Source organism: Falco peregrinus, chromosome 4, assembly GCF_023634155.1.
Source record: "Falco peregrinus isolate bFalPer1 chromosome 4, bFalPer1.pri, whole genome shotgun sequence".
NCBI classification, from domain to species: Eukaryota; Metazoa; Chordata; class Aves; order Falconiformes; family Falconidae; genus Falco; species Falco peregrinus.
In genome coordinates, this window is record NC_073724.1 from 19,361,436 (window position 1) to 19,379,603 (window position 18,168).

General features: G+C 41.6%; 1 protein-coding gene across 1 annotated transcript; it reads right to left on the reverse strand.

Annotated features, from left to right (window-relative positions):
• Positions 1-6,377: 6,377 nt before the first annotated feature.
• MRPL39 (mitochondrial ribosomal protein L39) lies at positions 6,378-17,699 on the reverse strand. Its single transcript, XM_055802584.1, has 10 exons — positions 17,618-17,699; positions 16,968-17,174; positions 16,484-16,623; positions 15,893-15,992; positions 14,528-14,595; positions 13,084-13,196; positions 10,599-10,664; positions 8,664-8,817; positions 7,727-7,774; positions 6,378-6,514 (listed from the first exon to the last, which is right to left on the reverse strand). Exons 1-10 carry the CDS (start codon positions 17,667-17,669, stop codon positions 6,428-6,430), a joined length of 1,035 nt encoding a protein of 344 aa, XP_055658559.1. The 5' UTR covers positions 17,670-17,699; the 3' UTR covers positions 6,378-6,427.
• Between the last annotated feature and the right edge of the window lie 469 nt (positions 17,700-18,168).

The following is an 18,168-nucleotide window of genomic DNA, read 5'->3' on the forward strand; positions in this document are numbered from 1 at the left end:
TGACTGTGCATTCTATTCATTTCTACAGAATTTTATTATATTTAAGAGAACAGCTGACAGAAAATGTTTCTTTGAGGTTTTATTGTCAGTTCATTAGGAGAAATGGGTCAATGGGCCATTAGGAGAAAATGAAAATAGATTTATTTTATTTTAGGATTATCAGTGCAGTCCAACCTTTTAGAAATCCCAGAAAATTCCAGAGAAATAGGAAAGTATTTTTATATTTATTTTGTGGAAGGTTGAAATACTCACAGTCACAAAAACTGAGTGACAAAGCCAGTCTTTAAAACTCTCTATCTTACGCCTTAATTAAATCTGCTTAATGAATAGCTTAGGTATGAAACGTTAATTTGATGAGGGAGTAGAATGGCAAACAAAAAACCTCAAAGTACTCACCATTAATTAAGAACGAAGGTTAATGTTTGTGCTGTATCAATATGTATACCCTTTTCTGTTCACAGTATTTTGAGTGTGGACCCCCAGCATGAGGTATGATTACACAGCACCTTGAGACCACAGACGTTTACGAATCAATGGTCTCACATATAAAACAGTCTCACATATGAACAGTCTCACTGAATGTGATTTTTCCACTCAGACACAACTGCTGCAAGGTGTAAATATTTTCCAAACCAGGCTGTAAGCTCAGTGGCTCCCCTGGGGATGCACAGGGGCCATGATCACCAAAAAGCTTCACCCCTTCCAAAGCCAGAGCCATAGCTCTGAGAGGGCATTCTCAAAGTAAAGCACATTTTTGTTAAAGAAAAGCATGTTCCTATTCATTTTGCAGGAAAAACAGCTTTGAAAGCGGGAAGGAAATTGTGGCAAAAGAGTAAAGTCAATAAGAATTCTCATTTCTGGGAACTAGGGTAAACAGTGAAGCACAGTTCGATTTCCCTCTCTGTCTAAGGCAAGGTTTGGCAGTATCAGTTCTCTTATTGAAGCCAAGGTGGTCCCCAAACCCCTAGGAGCAGGGCGGTCCCAGGCTTGCAGGTCACTGCTTCTTGTCTTCTCCATGGTGCAGTTACCAGAGAACCAGCAGCAAGCCCAGTGCTGCCCTGACATGGTTGCAGTACTTACGGAACACCTAGCTGCATGACTGACACAGAAAGACAATTTTAAAGCTAAGATTTCTGTCAAACACAGAAACTTGGTGATGCTGTTGAGCTTGTCTCCACAACCATACATCCCCATGGGATGTAAGATTAAAGTGAAATATTAATTATGTGATAACCTTTATTCCATCAATAGTGCTTACAAAAGGAAGATATTGCATAATATTTTCCTTGATTCCTCATTGCATTCAAAGAAATCTCTACTGCACAGCACCCCAAGCCTGCAACCAGTAAAGGATTTATTTCCCTTCTTCAAGGGCTTTAATTATCATCAGAGCAGCACACTTGGAGAACAGTACTGTCCTTGGCGCTTCTGAATGACACGGTACTGAAACAATGACCAGCTGTGACTTCCTTACTTCACCCCACCTTTCCACGCCCCAGCCCGGCCTTCCCATTTCTATCGTACAAAGACACGTGCCAATAGAAGGTATATTAAGGAAGAAAGCAGGTCTTGCCACTCACCATTCTAATTCATAGCCACGCTATAAAAATTATATGTATGTTCCATTGCATTTTCTTTCTTTCAAACATAAGCTGAATAACCTGCAAACTTAAGAAATAGATAGCAAATATAAATATAGTCATTAGATGATTTATACATATTTTTTCCACATAGCTGATTTCCCAGAAAAGCTGGCATATTAAGTTGTAGATATTATATTAGCAGATATTTTAAAAATACTTTTTCCTTTTACTCTGAAAAAATGTTAATGCTGTCCATGACTGGGGTTAAATCTTGTGAAAGACCACAGCATGATAGCATTACCATTTTCAGATTGTTGGTGTTCTTCAAGAAACATCTGCTGCCAACTCTTCCCATCGAATGCCTCTATGATACTGAGTTCCTGTTTCTGGAGTCCTTAAAAAAACTAGTAAAATAAAAGTAGCTGCACTAGCAAGTTCACTGGCCTCAAATACCAAAGTATTGCGATAAACTGGGTAGTATAGCATTAGGTAAATTACCAAACAGTGGTAAGAGATTACTTCTTGCCAGAGGTTAAAACAGAAAGGGAAGCTCATTCTGGTTGCTGTCATAAAAGCCGTCCATGTCTACTGATGACTGAGCGTTTTCATCACTTGCATGTGTTCAGTTTCCCAGGGAAAAAATTCACTGCCTTGGTAAGAAAAAAATAAATTTGTCTTGACATTTAAGTCCTCCCATTATGAAGTCAGACTACATCATAATTGCCTTTTCTATCTCCAAAATCCATGATAACATGATTCACAGAATATTTCTTTGGATAAAAAAAAAAAAACCCTCAGTTGATCAGGTAACCTGTATACAAAGCTGGAACTGACTCACCTCAACCTTCCTACTGCACCTCTCAGGATTAGGACACCATGTAGCTTTAAACTTGTTACAAAGTTTCCTTTTTGGATAAAACAAATAAAAGGCTCAACAGTCCTGAGCTCAGGGCAAAAATTCTGCAGTTCGGAGAAGCTCCAAATCTCTTTCAAACAAGAGGTAGAAGGAGGAACAATTTGAATGTGAGAAGCCACAAAGATAGTGCCAGGATGTGCAACAAGGAAGAACGCATCAATTCCTGTCTTTTCCCCTTGTCATCATAAAATCTTAGAATGGTTCGGGTTTGAAGGGACCTTAAAGATCACCTAGTTGAGCCCCCCTGGCATGCGCAGGGACACCCGCCACCACGCCGGGTTGCTCAAAGCCCCATCCAGCCTGGCCTTGGACACTTCCAGGGTCAGGGTATTCATGCCTTCTCTGAACAATCTGTCCCAGTGTCTCACCACCTTCATCATAAAAAAAAATTCTTCCCTATTTATTCCTTATCAGAATCTGGCCAGTGTCCTCTTCTGGTTATGTACATCAGCCTAATTCACCCCCCTCCCCCTTCTCCATGACCTAGATTTGCAGTATGGTGTCTTCCTAGATTCTTCCTTACCTTTAGCTGGCTCTGCATTTCTTTTACTGAATGGATACAGTATAAACTGCCTCCTTACACCTGAAAATCCATTTAAAAAAGAGAAGTAGCCAAGGAGGGGACTTGGCTTAATTCTACAGTCTCCCTTGTCCATCTACCCTCCCCTGATACCTGTAATTTCTGGGATGGATGGCATTCAGTATAGAAAAATAACAGCATCTACTTTCTTGTCGCTCTTTGAGCTGAGCTAGTGTGGTCTCCTTGGGCTACTTCCAACGGAGAAGATTGGGGCAGGCCCCACGGTAGGCAGGACAGTGCACACACATCTAGAATCCACACCCAGCCAGAGCTTTGCCATACTCAGAGCTCGTCTGGATGTTTTATATTACCCCACAGCTTTAAGTTCCGTATATAGCTGTAGTTCCAGAGGTACGTCGGAGCACAGCCCCAAAGAGCCGGCCAGGCTGGTAGCACCCTGAAGTTCAGTGCAAGCTCAGAAATCCTTCAGTCAAAAAGGGAACAGAAGCCCTAGCTTAGCCTAGCTGCCCTAACATTCCCCTTGGTAGGTAATTTCAGCATTTTATACGCCAACGACTGATGGTAACATACAGAAACGGCCCTGAGGTTGGGGACCGCATCTCGCCGTTGCTCTGTGGCTGCCGAGAGCACCGTTCCCATCTGCTGTTATGCCTATCCAAGAAATCTTTAGGGCTTTTTTCTAGCAGTGGCATCACTTCTTACAGATGAGGTAGGAAGCACCTCAGAAGTGCCTTATGAGCCACCCCCACCCCCCCAAAACACACACGGATGTTTCTCCCTACACACACGGCTCTGCACCCCTCCTTGGCAGAACGGGGAATCCAGGCTACATCTCCTGCATCGAACATTGCTGTCCCCGGCACATCGGTGGGAAGAAAGAAGTAGCTGCTACCTCCTGTTAGCCAGCTCTCCTCCAACCGCTACCGCCCGCTGTGAGCAGCGGCCGCCCCCCGCCCGCCCGCCCGCCGCAGGAGGGGCCGCCCTCGGGCACCCACCCCAGGCCGGGCGGCGAGCTACCACCCAGCTCCGCCGGGGTCTGAGCTTCCCCCCTTCACGCCCAGACCCCCGGGGAAGCCGGGCGGAGCGGGGCGGGGGCTGGCGCCCCCCGACAGCATTTTCGGCAAGTTCTGCGCTTGCCCCCGTCCCTTCCCCAGGGATGCCCCCACCCCGCCGGGCCGCCGCTGCTGCCCCCTGGCGGCAGAAGCTGGGCAGCGCCCCGTTCCCCAGTGCCACCGACCCGCTGAGGGTCAGGACACGGGACCCCCCGCTCCGGAGCTTTCAGCCCAGCCACACGCCTGTCACACTGCTCACAGCAGTACAAAAAGCTGGGCACACACCCCCTTCAAAATAAACCCGAAGAGCTCTGAAACATGAAATTCCGGCTCAGGTTAAACTATCTCCTAAGGGGAAGCAGCATTCCCAGCTTCCTCTGCAAGTGGGGGAATCCAGGAGGAATTCTGCATTCCCAGAGCACCGAGCAGGCATCAGGAGACCGTGTGGGCTGGTGATATAATTGGCTTAAGGTTCAAAAAGAGACCACCCAGATGAGACCCCACTGGCATATCCTCCCTGTGGTCTTGGGTTAATCAGAGGTGGCAGGTACCTCACAAACAAAAAACAAAAACAAGAAAGCAAATGTTGCGCTCCTCGGGGCGGGAGCCAATGCCTGCTTCTTCAGCAGCACCACACCAATAGGTCCAAAGCCAAAGTACACTCCAGAAGGTCAGGTTCAAAAGACACACAAATTATTTCAAGTTCAGTGCAAAGACCACTTATAGTCTGAAGAAAATATGCAGAATCTGTGTGTGTAGTCTTAGAGTAGACCTTAAATCAAGAATCTTACTTAAGAAAATAAGCACCCGATACCATTATTAAAAGTCCTCTGCAACATTAATCAAGACCGGGGGGCGGGGCGAAATATCAGTTTTTCAAGTACTCTGAGAAGGCACAGACTGTGCTTTAAAGCTGTGTTGTGGTGAACAAGAAACTAAACCAGGAGTCGCAGACTGTTAGCTTATCAACATACGTATCAAACTCCGCTGTATGCCAGTAAATCTGAACAGCGAAAGGTTGCACTAAGCACAGAAATGCAGAGCAGCACACACACACTTCAGCACACACCTTAAACAGGTTTCTGCAATTTCATCAAAAGCTACTTTTACCACTTGCATTTCTTCTGCTGTGTTCTGACCCATTCAGCATCTACTTACTATTTAGTTCAATTAAGCTAAGTTAAGATTTCCTTACCTAAATGTATTCTACCGAACTGCCACCCTCCCTCATACAAACTATACTGTCAACTGATTAGAAAGAAAATGACGCAGTTAATAGTAAAAATAGTAATCGGGATAAAATTTGGAGAAAATATTTGCACTTCAAAAAGTAATAAAAATCTCTTCTGGTATGGTAACAGCTCTAACAAGCTAGGGATGAAAATTAGGTCAGAAAAGCCCTTGTGAAATTTAATTTTGGTATTTAAATACCAAAGAATGAAAATGCATAATAAAACCTGCTACACTAAGGGTGCAAGTAAGACTACATGCCTGGTCCTACTCTGGAAAATTATCTTTAACTGCACTTATACAGCAGAAAATATTAAACTCAAAGAACTTTTCAGCATTTACATTCTGGTATTTTTGTATTAGTAAAGCAATGGTAATTACACAGTTGTCTACTGAATGGAGTCTTTTGAATCGGAAACACAATAGAGTAATTTCAATTCTGACAGGAAATCAAATCAGTAAAATAGTATTATTTTGTAATTTAAGGGCTTCTGAAAGAGCACTTTTTTGTTTTTGTTTGGTTTGGGGTTTTTTGTAAGATATTATTTGTCTCAACCTTCTATTGTAGTAGGCAAAGAACTCAGTGGAATTTCATCATGAAGTTTTGGCAAGAAACAAACACATCAGGTCAGAAATTGGAAATAAATATTTTCTTAATGGAAGGCCAAACAAAGGGTCTTGAAATGACACCAAGAAAAAGGGGACGGCCTTTTCAGCTGCCAGTCTGTAGGCCAAACTGCACTAATCAGAGGACAATGTACCAACACATACAATTGTTGTCAAGATAACAAGGATAACTTGCAAGATGAGTTATCGCAAATAAAATATATATTTTTCCCTAAAGGGTTGTTATAATATTAGATATGTAATTCCCCCCTCCAAGCAATTTTATAACACACACACACACACGTCCCCCCTTTTTTTGGGGTGTTTTTTGGAGTGAAATCTTTAAAGTGGACTGAAATGTCTGATAATGGCTTTGTATATATCTGTGATTTAGGTCCACAGAATTCAAATTGATTACCTGAGAAATCTTTCTATGCAGCACAAATATATCATGTAAAAATACACATTTTATTATGTACATTTAGAGGTTAAACTTAATTTAAATTGATACAGTTTTTCCTTCTTCGGTTTCAACTTTTGCCTCTTGATGTTCTGCTGTTGCTTCCAAGTATTTTTCTTCAGTGACCTGCAGAAAAATCAATTTTGTTATATTTTTAACAATTATTTAATTATCCTTGATGCTGGAAATGCTCTCCTCATACTGTCACTTGTAGGACAGCCTGCAAAGACAATTATTTTTCTCTAAAGTTAAACAACCTGAATGACAAGCATCTTCAAAGTTATTTCATAGAAAAATAACGTGGGCTAGGTTCTGAACACATCTTTGATTAACAAGTTTCAGCACTGTTTTCTTCTCTTGCCACACAAATAAGTAAAATATATGATCTGAAGGCTCCAAAACATCTTACGAAGATCTCCTACATTTAACCACGCCTTGATAGTGAGTCTCTGGTCATATGCAGCTTAGGGTATTTTATAGTTCCATATATCTTAAAAATTTGCCTTTTCCATTTACTCAGTCATTGTAAAGCTTCTCTTGGGTAAGTACATTCCAACTTTGAAACATTGGTTGTTTAACAGAAGAATGTTTGCAAGGAACTCTTCTTTTCCATGTAGGTTTTAAACAGGCAAAAAATACCCAAACTAGTGCATTTATGCAGTTGACTGAAATAGCATTCCCTTGTACGCCCAGTAGCTTCCACCTCAGTTCACCCAGTGGTACTAGATTTTACCCCTGCATTTCCTTATCAGAAACATGTTTGCATGTGTTCTCCTAACCTGTGGCAGAAAACTTATTACTTAAAATCTGGGTAAGTGTAAATACATTCTTCCATTATTTTAGACTTCTTATATCATGTTTGTGATTAAAACAGGGAAAAATAATTTTGAATTTTACACACGTGATACCAATAATAATTCTAGAATTGAATTTGAAAAATACTAATATAGTTTAAAGTGATAATTAACAACAGCTTAGAGAAATTACTATAAAAAGTATGTGGGACTTGCAGAAGCAGACAGCTTCAGAGCCATAGATGGAAAGTCTGATATTATCCACTCCAAGGTTGTTTTTTTTAATAGTACAAATTATATCAATTGAATAATGTATGTTTTAACTGTACAATGCATTTTAATAATCAGACTTCAGAAACAATACTAGCACATCCTCTACTACACAGCAGTTAGATTTCCCGTGCATCCCATTTTTCTTCACCTGCAAATATTTCCCTTCCTAAAGGTATTTTCTTGAACATATTACCCATCCCTAATCATTCAAATTCTACTCTATCACAGCATATCTTTGTATTTGGTAATATTCATCACTAACGAGACTTACCAGCCTCTTTGATCTTTCCAGCAGTTTGTGCCACACGACATGGTGAGCCTGTATTAAATGTCATTAAATTATGTTAGTGTAGGTTAAAAAAAAACACCACACCTTAGAATAGATTCTGACAACTGCATAGAAATGCTGGCACAAAACCATAACAATTCCTAATTCAGATGCTACAGCTTATGATTTGAGTGTCCAATTTGCACATGTTCTTTTAAGGGACTTAAATAAACGCCGATCACATCCGTTCACTGTGTGGAATCATTGAGGGCGTAATGGGCAAAATCTTATGATGAGGAAGGAAGCACAGAGGTGAGGTGAGGAACCCAGTGCCCCTTGTCCCTTGAAAATTTCCCCACCTGAGACAATAGCACATGTGCTAGACCACAGGTCAAAATCACCTAAGTCAACAGGAATGGGGAGAAAGACTCATCTCCACCCACAGTTCTGCAAAGCCTTGAAGATTGATTACTGCTAGGACTTTTTTTGTTATAGTTGTTAAGTTTTACTTAGGTGTCATGAAAGACTATGAAATGGTATCCTTTATCATGAGTACAAATTTCAAGTTCTGCTCTTTTCTGAATCTGAATAAACACCGTCAGAGGCCTCAGTTTCAGAAGATCAGCATGCACAACTAAGGCAAGGTGAATTAAATGTCCATACAGAAACTGCACAACTGAAACAACACTTTCAGTACTGAAAAATAACATCAAGGGCCTTCTGATGCAAACTTTTCTAGTTCTGATTTCACATCCACAATAGTTCCAGGAAAAGAAACCCCAAATATTCAACACAGCCATCATCATGAGCCTTCCCTTTCTGCTACTGTTCTCACCTCCGAATTACATTCAGTTACCAGCACAGCATATAATCAAGGCTGGAAAGTAAGGCAAATGCCGTAACTTAAAGAAAGAAAACCTGTACAAAATGGATTAGTTACCTTTAAATGGACTGGCAGGGACACACCCTGGAACCTCCTTATCAGTTCAGATTCATTAGTCTGAAGGTTATGGGCTGCCGTTATCTCATACTGGAAACAGAAACCTGTCCTTGGAATATGAGGGCCTTCACTAACATCTACAAAGTCACCAAACCTGATGGGAGAAAACAAAAAACCTATGTCAAATACAGTTGGAGAGAAGTACAAGCCTATTTGTTTTTATTTTTGAATAGCAAATTCTTATCTACAAAACAGATGAAAGAAAATCCACAGAAATCTCAAACCAAATCACTAGATTGGCACTTCTAAGTTTCCTGGAGCAAAAGTACAGGTCACACAGTTTCCTAAAACAACCTTAGGAGATTTAAACCTCATAGAAAGAGAATCCTAGGTTTAACAAATCTCTGAAGCCATGTTGGCTTGAAAAGCAGGATGAAGCTGCCATTCACCACAAAAAGATTTGTCTCGACAGTATTTTCCACAGTACAGCATTTAAAACCTGCACAGGTATTTCCCTTTCAGGTCTTGGAAAACTGAAAATCAATTAAGTGAGAGGCAAGATGATGTACAGCAAAAGAATACTGAGAACAAATCGCTCTCAGAAATCAATAGGTAAGCCCACTTTCCCTCTTATGGAATGAGCTACAGAGTGCAAGGAAGGAGAGAACAGACACAATATTGTTCTAAAATTTCAAGAACCATTGCTGCAAAGACATCTTTTCCTTTAGAGATGTGAACTCCAAAATCAAATGCAGAACGATTTAAACATCTAGAAAACTGAGCATCCTACACCAGCCTAAGCTAGTCACAAATTCTTTTACGTGCAAGTTACAATACAAGCTTCCTGCCTCCAGCCAAAGAACTTTCTATCTTTACACTGTATACCAGCAGCCAGCTCCATTCTCATCACCACCACAAGGCAGTAACCTGTCAGTTAGGAAGGTCCTGGTTTCCACTGGGACAGTTAGTTTGCTTCTCAGTAGCTGGTACAATGCTGTGTTTTGAATTTAGTATGAGAATAAGGTTGATAGCACACTGATGTTTTAGTTGTTGCTGGGTAATGCATACACTAAGTCAAGGGCTTGTCAGTTCCTCAGGCCCTGCCAGGGAGAGGGCTGGAGGGGCACGGGAAACTGGGAGGGGACACAGCCAGGACAGGTGACCTGCACCAGCCAAAGGGATGTTCCATACCATAGAAAGTCATGCCCCTATATAAACTGGGTGGACTTGGCCAGGGCCTGCCAGTCACTGCTTGGGCTGGACATCAGTCAGTGGGTCATGAGCAGCTGTATTGTACATCACTTGGGTTTTTCTTCCTTTTGCATTTTATTCCTCTCTCTCCCCCTCTCCTCTTCATTACTGTTATTGTTATTATTATTATTATATTTTCTTCTATTTCAATTATTAAATTGCTCTTATCTCAACCCATGAGTTTTACCTTTTTCCACAATTCTCCTCCCCACCCTGCTGGGGGCAGGGAAGTGAGCAAGTGACTGTGTGGTGCTTACTTGCTGGCTGGGGTTAAACCATGACAGAAGATCTTGACAACTTTGGAAGAAAAATCCACTATACAGTCCTAACTCTTGTTTTCAAACAAGTATTTGGTTTGTATTTTATTTAACCTGTCAAGCTCTAGAGATTTATTTAGATTTTACATAAAAGCATCTAAGGCAGTAAGACTTCTCCAGCACTTACCACCTTTAACAGAAACATAGTGAGACCCACCAAGTGTAAGTATCACAAAACAACAGTTGTATAAAAAACAAAATCCCACACCTAAACAACAGCTTTGTAAGACAGACTACAGACAGCAATAAATACAAGTGATTCCTAAATTGAAAACCACCATAAGTAGCTTACTGCTGTCATTTGCAGAATTTGTATTAGCAAATATTTCAGAAAATCCTTATAGAGTAAGAGTGCAGTTTTGCTCACCTATGTAACATTACAATTCCTTCCGTATTCTGAGAAGCTTTTCGTTCTATCATCTCCATTTTGTATCTGAATAAGACAAAAAAAAAAGATTTTAAAAATCCTCACCTTTAGCACCCAGTTCTTATAAAAATACTTAAGAGATCAATTTAAGAAGCATTCTCAAAAATCATGCTCCTATTTATGTGAGCTTTGAAACAGGTTTAAAGCCTTAATTTTATAGGACAAAACATACTGATGTTTCTTAAAGCATGTCATACAGACCTGCCAGTCTAACCTCAGTTCCTAGAAAAACCTTCTATGATAAGATCACCTGCCTAGTGGATGAATGAAAGGCCATGGATGTCATTTTTCTGGATTTTAGTTAAGGCTTTTGATACTGTCCCTCACAGCATCCTTCTGGACGAACTGCACAACTGTGGGATGAGTGGGTTCACAGGGCACCAGGTGAAGAACTGGCTGAAGGGCAGAGCTCAAAGACTTGCTGTGAATGGGGCCACATCTGGCTGGCGACCAGTCACCAGCGGTGTTCCTCAGGGCTCCACTCTAGGGCCAGTTCCGTTCGATACATTAATCAACGATCTGGATGCAGGAGTTGAATGCACCATTTGCAAGTTTGCTGATGGTATCAAACTGGGGGGTGCTGTTGACTCTCTTCATGGACAAGAGGCCTTGCAGAAAGATCTAGATAGATTGGAACACTGGGCAATGACTAATGGGATGAAATTTAGCAAGTCCAAATGCCGGATTCTGCACCTGGGAGGGAGTAATGACAGGCACAAGTACAAACTGGGAGAGGAGTGGCAGAGAGCAGCCCCGCAGAAAGGGATCTGGGGGTGCTGGTTGGCAGCAGGCTCAGTACGAGTCAGCTGGGTGCCCTGGCAGCCAAGAGGGCAAAATGCATCCCGGGGTGCATCAAACACAGCATAACCAGCCAGTCGAGAGAGGTGATTATCCCGCTATATTCAGCGTTGGTGTGGCCTCACCTGCAGTACCGTCTGCAGTTCTGGGCCCCACTATTTAAGGATGTGAAGAAGGTCCCTGAATGCATCCAGAGGGCAACAAAGCTGGTGAAAGGGCTTGAAGGCATGTCCCATGAGGACTGGCTAAGAACTTTGGGCTTTTCTAGTTTGGGGTAAAGGTGGCTCTGGGGTGACCGTATGGCTCTCTACAGCTTCCTGAGGTGGGGAAGCAGAGAGGGAGGTGCTGAGCTCTTCTCCCTGGAATCCACTAACAGGACACATGGGAATGGTTCAAAGCTGCTCCAGAGCAGGTTTAGACTGGACATTAGGAAGCATTTCTTTGCCAAGAGGGTGGTCAAACACTTGGAACAGGCTTTCTAGAGAGGTGGTTGATGTCCCAAGCCTGGCGATGTTTAGAGAGGCATTTGGACAACATGCTTTAACTTTTGGTCAGCCCTGAATTGGTCAGGCAGCTGGACTAGATGATCATTGTAGGGCCCTTCCAAATGAGATTAGACTATTCTAGTGTATTCTGTTCTGCACATCTGTTATAGGAAGGCCATGCTCTCTCAGCAGTTTTATTCAGAAAAATAAAATGAACCTACCACTTCAAATAAAAATAAGATTTTCAAGTCACATGTAAGACTAGAAGACATTATCAAATCACCTAAACTGATCTTATGCAACAATGTGCAGTCCTCAACAGCTGGTCATCTGCAAGACAGCAAAGTGTTCTCTGCTCTTTCTACACACAGAAAAATACACATAAAACGTCTAAAGCTATTACCAAAAGTCAGCTCCCACCTGCTGTCAATGCTTCCCAGCCAACACAGCAGAGATGCTAGTCTGTATGTCACATTAATATCATCTTAATTATTAAACTAAAAAAATATTTATTTTTGCAGCCTTAGCATATTTTTTTCCCTTCACAAAAAGATAAAATATTTATCATTTCCCCCACCTCTCTCCAACCGCCAAAAAGCTGTGGACCAGAGAATTTTTTCCCAAAACATTGATTAAGCATTTTTTCAGCAAAGACTGGAGTGTTTTGAAATTCTGTTATAGCACAGGCCAGAGTTTTTATCCATTTTCCCCCTGCAGAGCTCAAAACCTGCATTTCATCAAATCTTCATATGAAGATACCAAGATATGAAAAATCTGCATTTCTCCGAATATGAAAGCCTCTCAGCAAAGGCTGAGAGTAACTAGCACATCAAGTCTAACCACCAGAGCTTCAACTCAAAAGCAGTGAAATCTTGAAGCTCAATATTAAACTAAGTCCACTACAGTCTTTCCATTTGTCACAAATCTACACCCAGTAAAGGCGCCTGGTGTTGGCCTCTGGAGAGAACATTAAAAATGAAATAAGGTGCAAACAAACAGAATGGAGGCAGGCTCATTCAGGGTAGCAGGGGAAGTACCTTCTTACTTCATATGTCACATCTTATTTTAGATTTACAAAACCAAGAGAGATCTAAATGAATTTCTGATTGCCTTCTAAAAGAAAGGCAAATTCAGACACTTACCTGTTATGCTGAAACATTTCACGTGCTATTTTTGCTTCAACATGCAGCATTTCAAATGGCAGGTCCTTATGAATTAGCTTACTGGCATCCCTTGTAAAAGAACGGAAGTCATCCTAAAAAACAGTTGATACATATAAAGCTGTCACCACTGTTTCACAGCTGTAGTAGGCACAGCATAGGAAACACCAAATATTAGTCAAAGCAATAAGGATCATCTACTACAAACACTAAATATAAGAATATAGCTGTAGGACTGTAACTCTTACTGTTTATCAGCAACAGATTCCTACAGATCATCACTGTTTATATGGACTGATTCAATGCCCATTCAAATCACAAAGCATTTTTCCATCAGAAACAATATATGTTAATTGGAGTTAAACTTCTCAGGTTTTCCCTACGTGATATATACACATATATACACCACCTTGCTACTGTTAAATACTCATCTATGTATCTTTTTTGCCCAGAGTCATGACTCCACTTATAAATTAACTCTATTGTGATGGAATCAAAGGGAAAAAAGTACTGAATATTTAATAAATCAAAATTGATCTCCTTGGTCCAGAATCCAAAGCTCTGCATAATTCAGGTTTACTGATAAAGAAGAAATTGTTATGACAAGAAATTGAATTTATAAGTCACACAGAAAATATTTCAAACTGTTACTTCAGCTACAAGATCATACTGAAGAAAAATTCTGCATTGTACCAATACTGCTTTGTTAGCCACACATGCCTCTGCTGATACTTGGGCATAACGACAAGAACAGGTGCCAGATGAGTAAAACCTCTGTGATCACACCAGCTACCAAAAGCATTTTGAGACTTAAGAGGTTTTACATTATTAGATTTACTGAAGAGCACAAAATATAAGCAAAATGTTAAGGTGAGCTTCCGCTGAATGTGCTCACAGTTCTTTTACATCAATCAACTGATAATGCTGTAAACCACTAGGTGAAAATACACATTATTACACACATTTTTATTTTCAAAGGGGTCTAATAACACAAACACTATAGTTGCATCTATGTTACTAGGCAAGAGCAGCTGAATAGGAGCAGATCTGTATAGTAACAAAGATTGCACTGAGGTTCCAATAGCCCCACCAACCGTTTTTGAAATTGTATTTCAGACCAGAAGTTACTCTAGTCTCACAGACCTAAAACCTGTGGGCATCTGGAGGACAGCTCAAGGTTTAGTTTCATCTGAAAGGAACCCAGTCTGTGTGCTGTAAAAGCACTCTGCAATGTGAGCCAATATGTGGTCAATGCCAAGATTAGTTACCAAAGAGTACTCCTCATCCAAAAAAAACCCAAAAAACTAGTGTAGATATACCCAATAAAAAGTAAAAAACTCACTGCCCCCTCTCCCCCATTAGAAAAGAAACACTGGACAAGGATGCAAGATATACAACTTTCCAGGCAAGAAGTTATTGTGCTTACATTTGTTGGTTTCCAGTCATTCAGTCTATTGTCCAAAATGACATCATAACAGAAAGCTCCAGAGATCACTGCAATTCCAATTCCAAAGAGAAAAATACTCATGTTTGTAACAAAGTATGTATTTCATTGCCATAATACATTCTTATAAATCTATCAACATGAAGAGAAACAGAATAATCCCAAGAAATCCATTATAAAACACTAATTTTCAGCTGTGATTATATAGTCAAATGGCAGATGAAACCTGTATCATTTTCATTTCACTTTACTGAATGAGAAAGTAATTTGAAATTATTTTAATGTAATGTCAGTATAAAACAATCCCATTAAAGAGGAAAAACAATTATACAGCTTCCCAAAACTGCATCTAACATTGAAAGAAAAAAAAAAAAACAACTTTGAAAACATTTCATTCTTTCCTTTGCATGTATCATACATGAAAGTAAATCTACACTATTAAATTGTAAAAAAGAATTTATTACATACAGAAATCAGACAATATTAAAGCTGAAGTAAAATGTTTATCTATGACACAAGCATGGCACAAATTTATGATAAAGGCAACACAAACTTCTTTGAGTCATTAGAACACTCTTTGTGTATATTTTCAGTTATTGTCATCTTAGAAATCAAGCTTATGAAACCAGCAAGCTCACGCTATTTCTATACATACGGTATAATGATATAGGTTAGTATATACAAGATTATTCCAAACCCTGGTAGAACTGGAATATTCACTCTACACTTCCCAATCAAGACAAATGTTGAACATGCTAAAAAGGGAATCAATTGCAGAAGGACTTCACATGACCAACAACCAACTTTCTTATATATCAAATGCATAATCACGCATGCTTTGTTATTTAAATAACTCATCTCTTGTGCATTTTCTCACTTTAATATATCTTAAATCAGGTCACAGATGAGCAAAAGTTGTTACCAACCCTGTTTGTACTTCAATAATCTTCCAACTTGATTTATACATTCTAATTTTTAGTAACTCAAGTGGTCGTAAGGTTATGAAATTATTAGAAATACATCACATCTAAATACCTTACTCATGTAACTTCACAATAAAAAGGTTGTGTCCTTGAGTTATTAACTTAACCCATAAAATCACTTCACTTAATTGGTCTGAAACCCAGCTGCAACACAGATGTATTTTCTGTATTTTGATAACAAAATTGTTTTCAGTGTGATTACTATTAACTAAAGGCTACAACAACAACAGTATGTAATACACTTATCAGTGCTAATGCCAATCAATCATTGGAAAACGAGCCTCTGTTCTTTTGGTAACACTATCAGACACTCACTTAAGAAGCAGCAAAAGACAAGACAATGAATATAGAACACTTATATCACCTGGCACTTCTGGAGCTTTAATCATATTGACTGAGTACTCATCTTTGAATGCCCGCTTTAACACACATGCCATGATCATGGCACAGGAACGCCAATAGGCCTATAAAGAGAATTTCAAAACAGAGATGTATCACCTAGAAGCTAACAATCCGTATCAGAAAAACATGAGCTATTTATTCTGAAAGAATACCTACATTTAACTGAATGATGCACAAACCTAGCTGTCAACCTAAGCATTGCTGTCTCTAGTATTTAAAGTTCTATTTGGAGATGATGATTCATATAGAATCAATTAAAAAAAAAAATCAAACCCGCACTTAAAATGCAAGCCAGAGGTTTCCCAAGAGATATTTAAATCTGAAATCTTAGAATAATATGACAATACAGGTTGAAAGGGATGCCCACACATCACCTAGCCCACACCCTGGTCCAGCTAATGATAACCACGATGCACTAACCAACTACTAAAAATATCTGAACTTTCATGCCAACAAAGTTCAAGAAAACAGACAAACATGGAACTAAAAAGGGCATACGGAATCAAGTGGTCATAATCAGGGTCGCCTACAATGGGATAAGATACAGCCCTACCTTGTTTACTTCCTCTGGATCTTCATCTTTGAAAGTAAGGAACTGAATTTCACATGATTTGGTCAAGGGTCTATACATATCCCAGACTTCGCCATCCACAAGAGCTAGAACAGATTTCTTGCAGTGCCATTCACTTAAGTCTAAAGAAAGTAAAAAAAGTGTTACACAGTTATTAATTATATTGCTCTGAGCCAGCAGTTCAGACCCCTGCATTTGTAACAACAAACTGCAAGTGTCACTTCTGTAAATTCCTTGGAAGGATGAGCTGTTAACTCACCCAAAAATCAGCTCAGCTTCTACTGATGTATTTTAGTAAAAATGAACTTTAAACTTACAAAACATAAATATTCTGAATGCATGTCTGTTATCTCAGTCATTAAAACATCAATAATATTAACACTTCACATTGAGATGACAAGTACAACGCGCAGCACAATTTTCATCGTCAATGCCACAATGTTAGTTTAAGAGTCCATTTACTTACGCATGGCACAATTGTACGGAGTAGACAAAGCTTTGTTCATTACAAACACGCTGCCAGGGTGCGATTTCCCAGTGTATTTCACTTCTATTTTCTCAATTCGTGGATAAAGAGACAACTGCCTCTCCTTCTCTTTGGTGAAGAGCTCATTGCGCATCTGAATCACTTCCTCAGATGTCAGTCTCGAAACAGCTGGTGTGGAGATGAACCCTAGTAAAAGGAATGATCTAAAATCAGCAAGAATCGTTTTTCAAAGCCTTTTTATAAGATGGTGGTTTCTACAGAAAGGAAGACACGCCACTGCACTGCTAAGCTGTCCGTCTGTCTCAATGCGCACGAGGTCAGCACTCCAGCAGCTCTCACCGCCCGGCCATCCCCGGCCCCCGCAACGCCTGCGGGGAGCCAAACCGAGAACCCCGACGCAAGGGAAGCTCCGTGAGGCTCCCCGGCTGCAAAGGCCCTTCCCTCAGGCACAGGCCAGCCGCGCCCGCGCTGCGCCACGGCGCCCCGGGCCTGCCCCCCAAAGCGGCCTCCGCAGCCCGGCGGGGCCCGGACCGGCGCCGCACCGCACCGCACCGCCTGGCCAGGCACGGCCGCCCTCAAAGCACCGGCGCGGGACGAGCCCGAAGCACGCCCGGCGCCCCGCCACTCACGGCGCCCCTCCTGCCAGCCCCGCAGGCAGCGGACGGCCCCGCGCGCCGCCATGCTCCGGCCCCGCCCCGCCGCCCCGGTGCCTCCTCCCACGGCTCCGCCGGAAACAGCGGCGGCGGCAGCACCGTTCCGCCCGCCGTTCTGCCCGCGGCCGCCAGGCGGCACCGGCGGCCCAGGGCGGGGGCTCGAGGTTCGGCGCCGGGCCTGCGGGACGGGGCCGGCCCTTCTCGCCCCCCGCTTTTAACTCTCTCTTCAGAGGCCCCTTGTGTGTGTGTTGGCTGCACTACGCTGCGGGCGTTAGGCGTTGCCCCCTTTGCCTCAACAGGCCTCGTTACCCTGGGCAGTAACGTCATCCCTGAAAACGACAGCTTTTGGCCGGCCTCAAGGTGTATGTTCAGCCATCCTGGAGTAAGCATCACAAATGCTGGGGTGACACCGCTAAGGCCGGCAGCCTGGTGGCTGGTGGAAGGGGTCTTCAGTGCCCAGCTTCCTGCTGAGGCTGAGCCACGACACGAACAAGCCTAACGCTACCTCCCCCTCGCCATCACCAGCC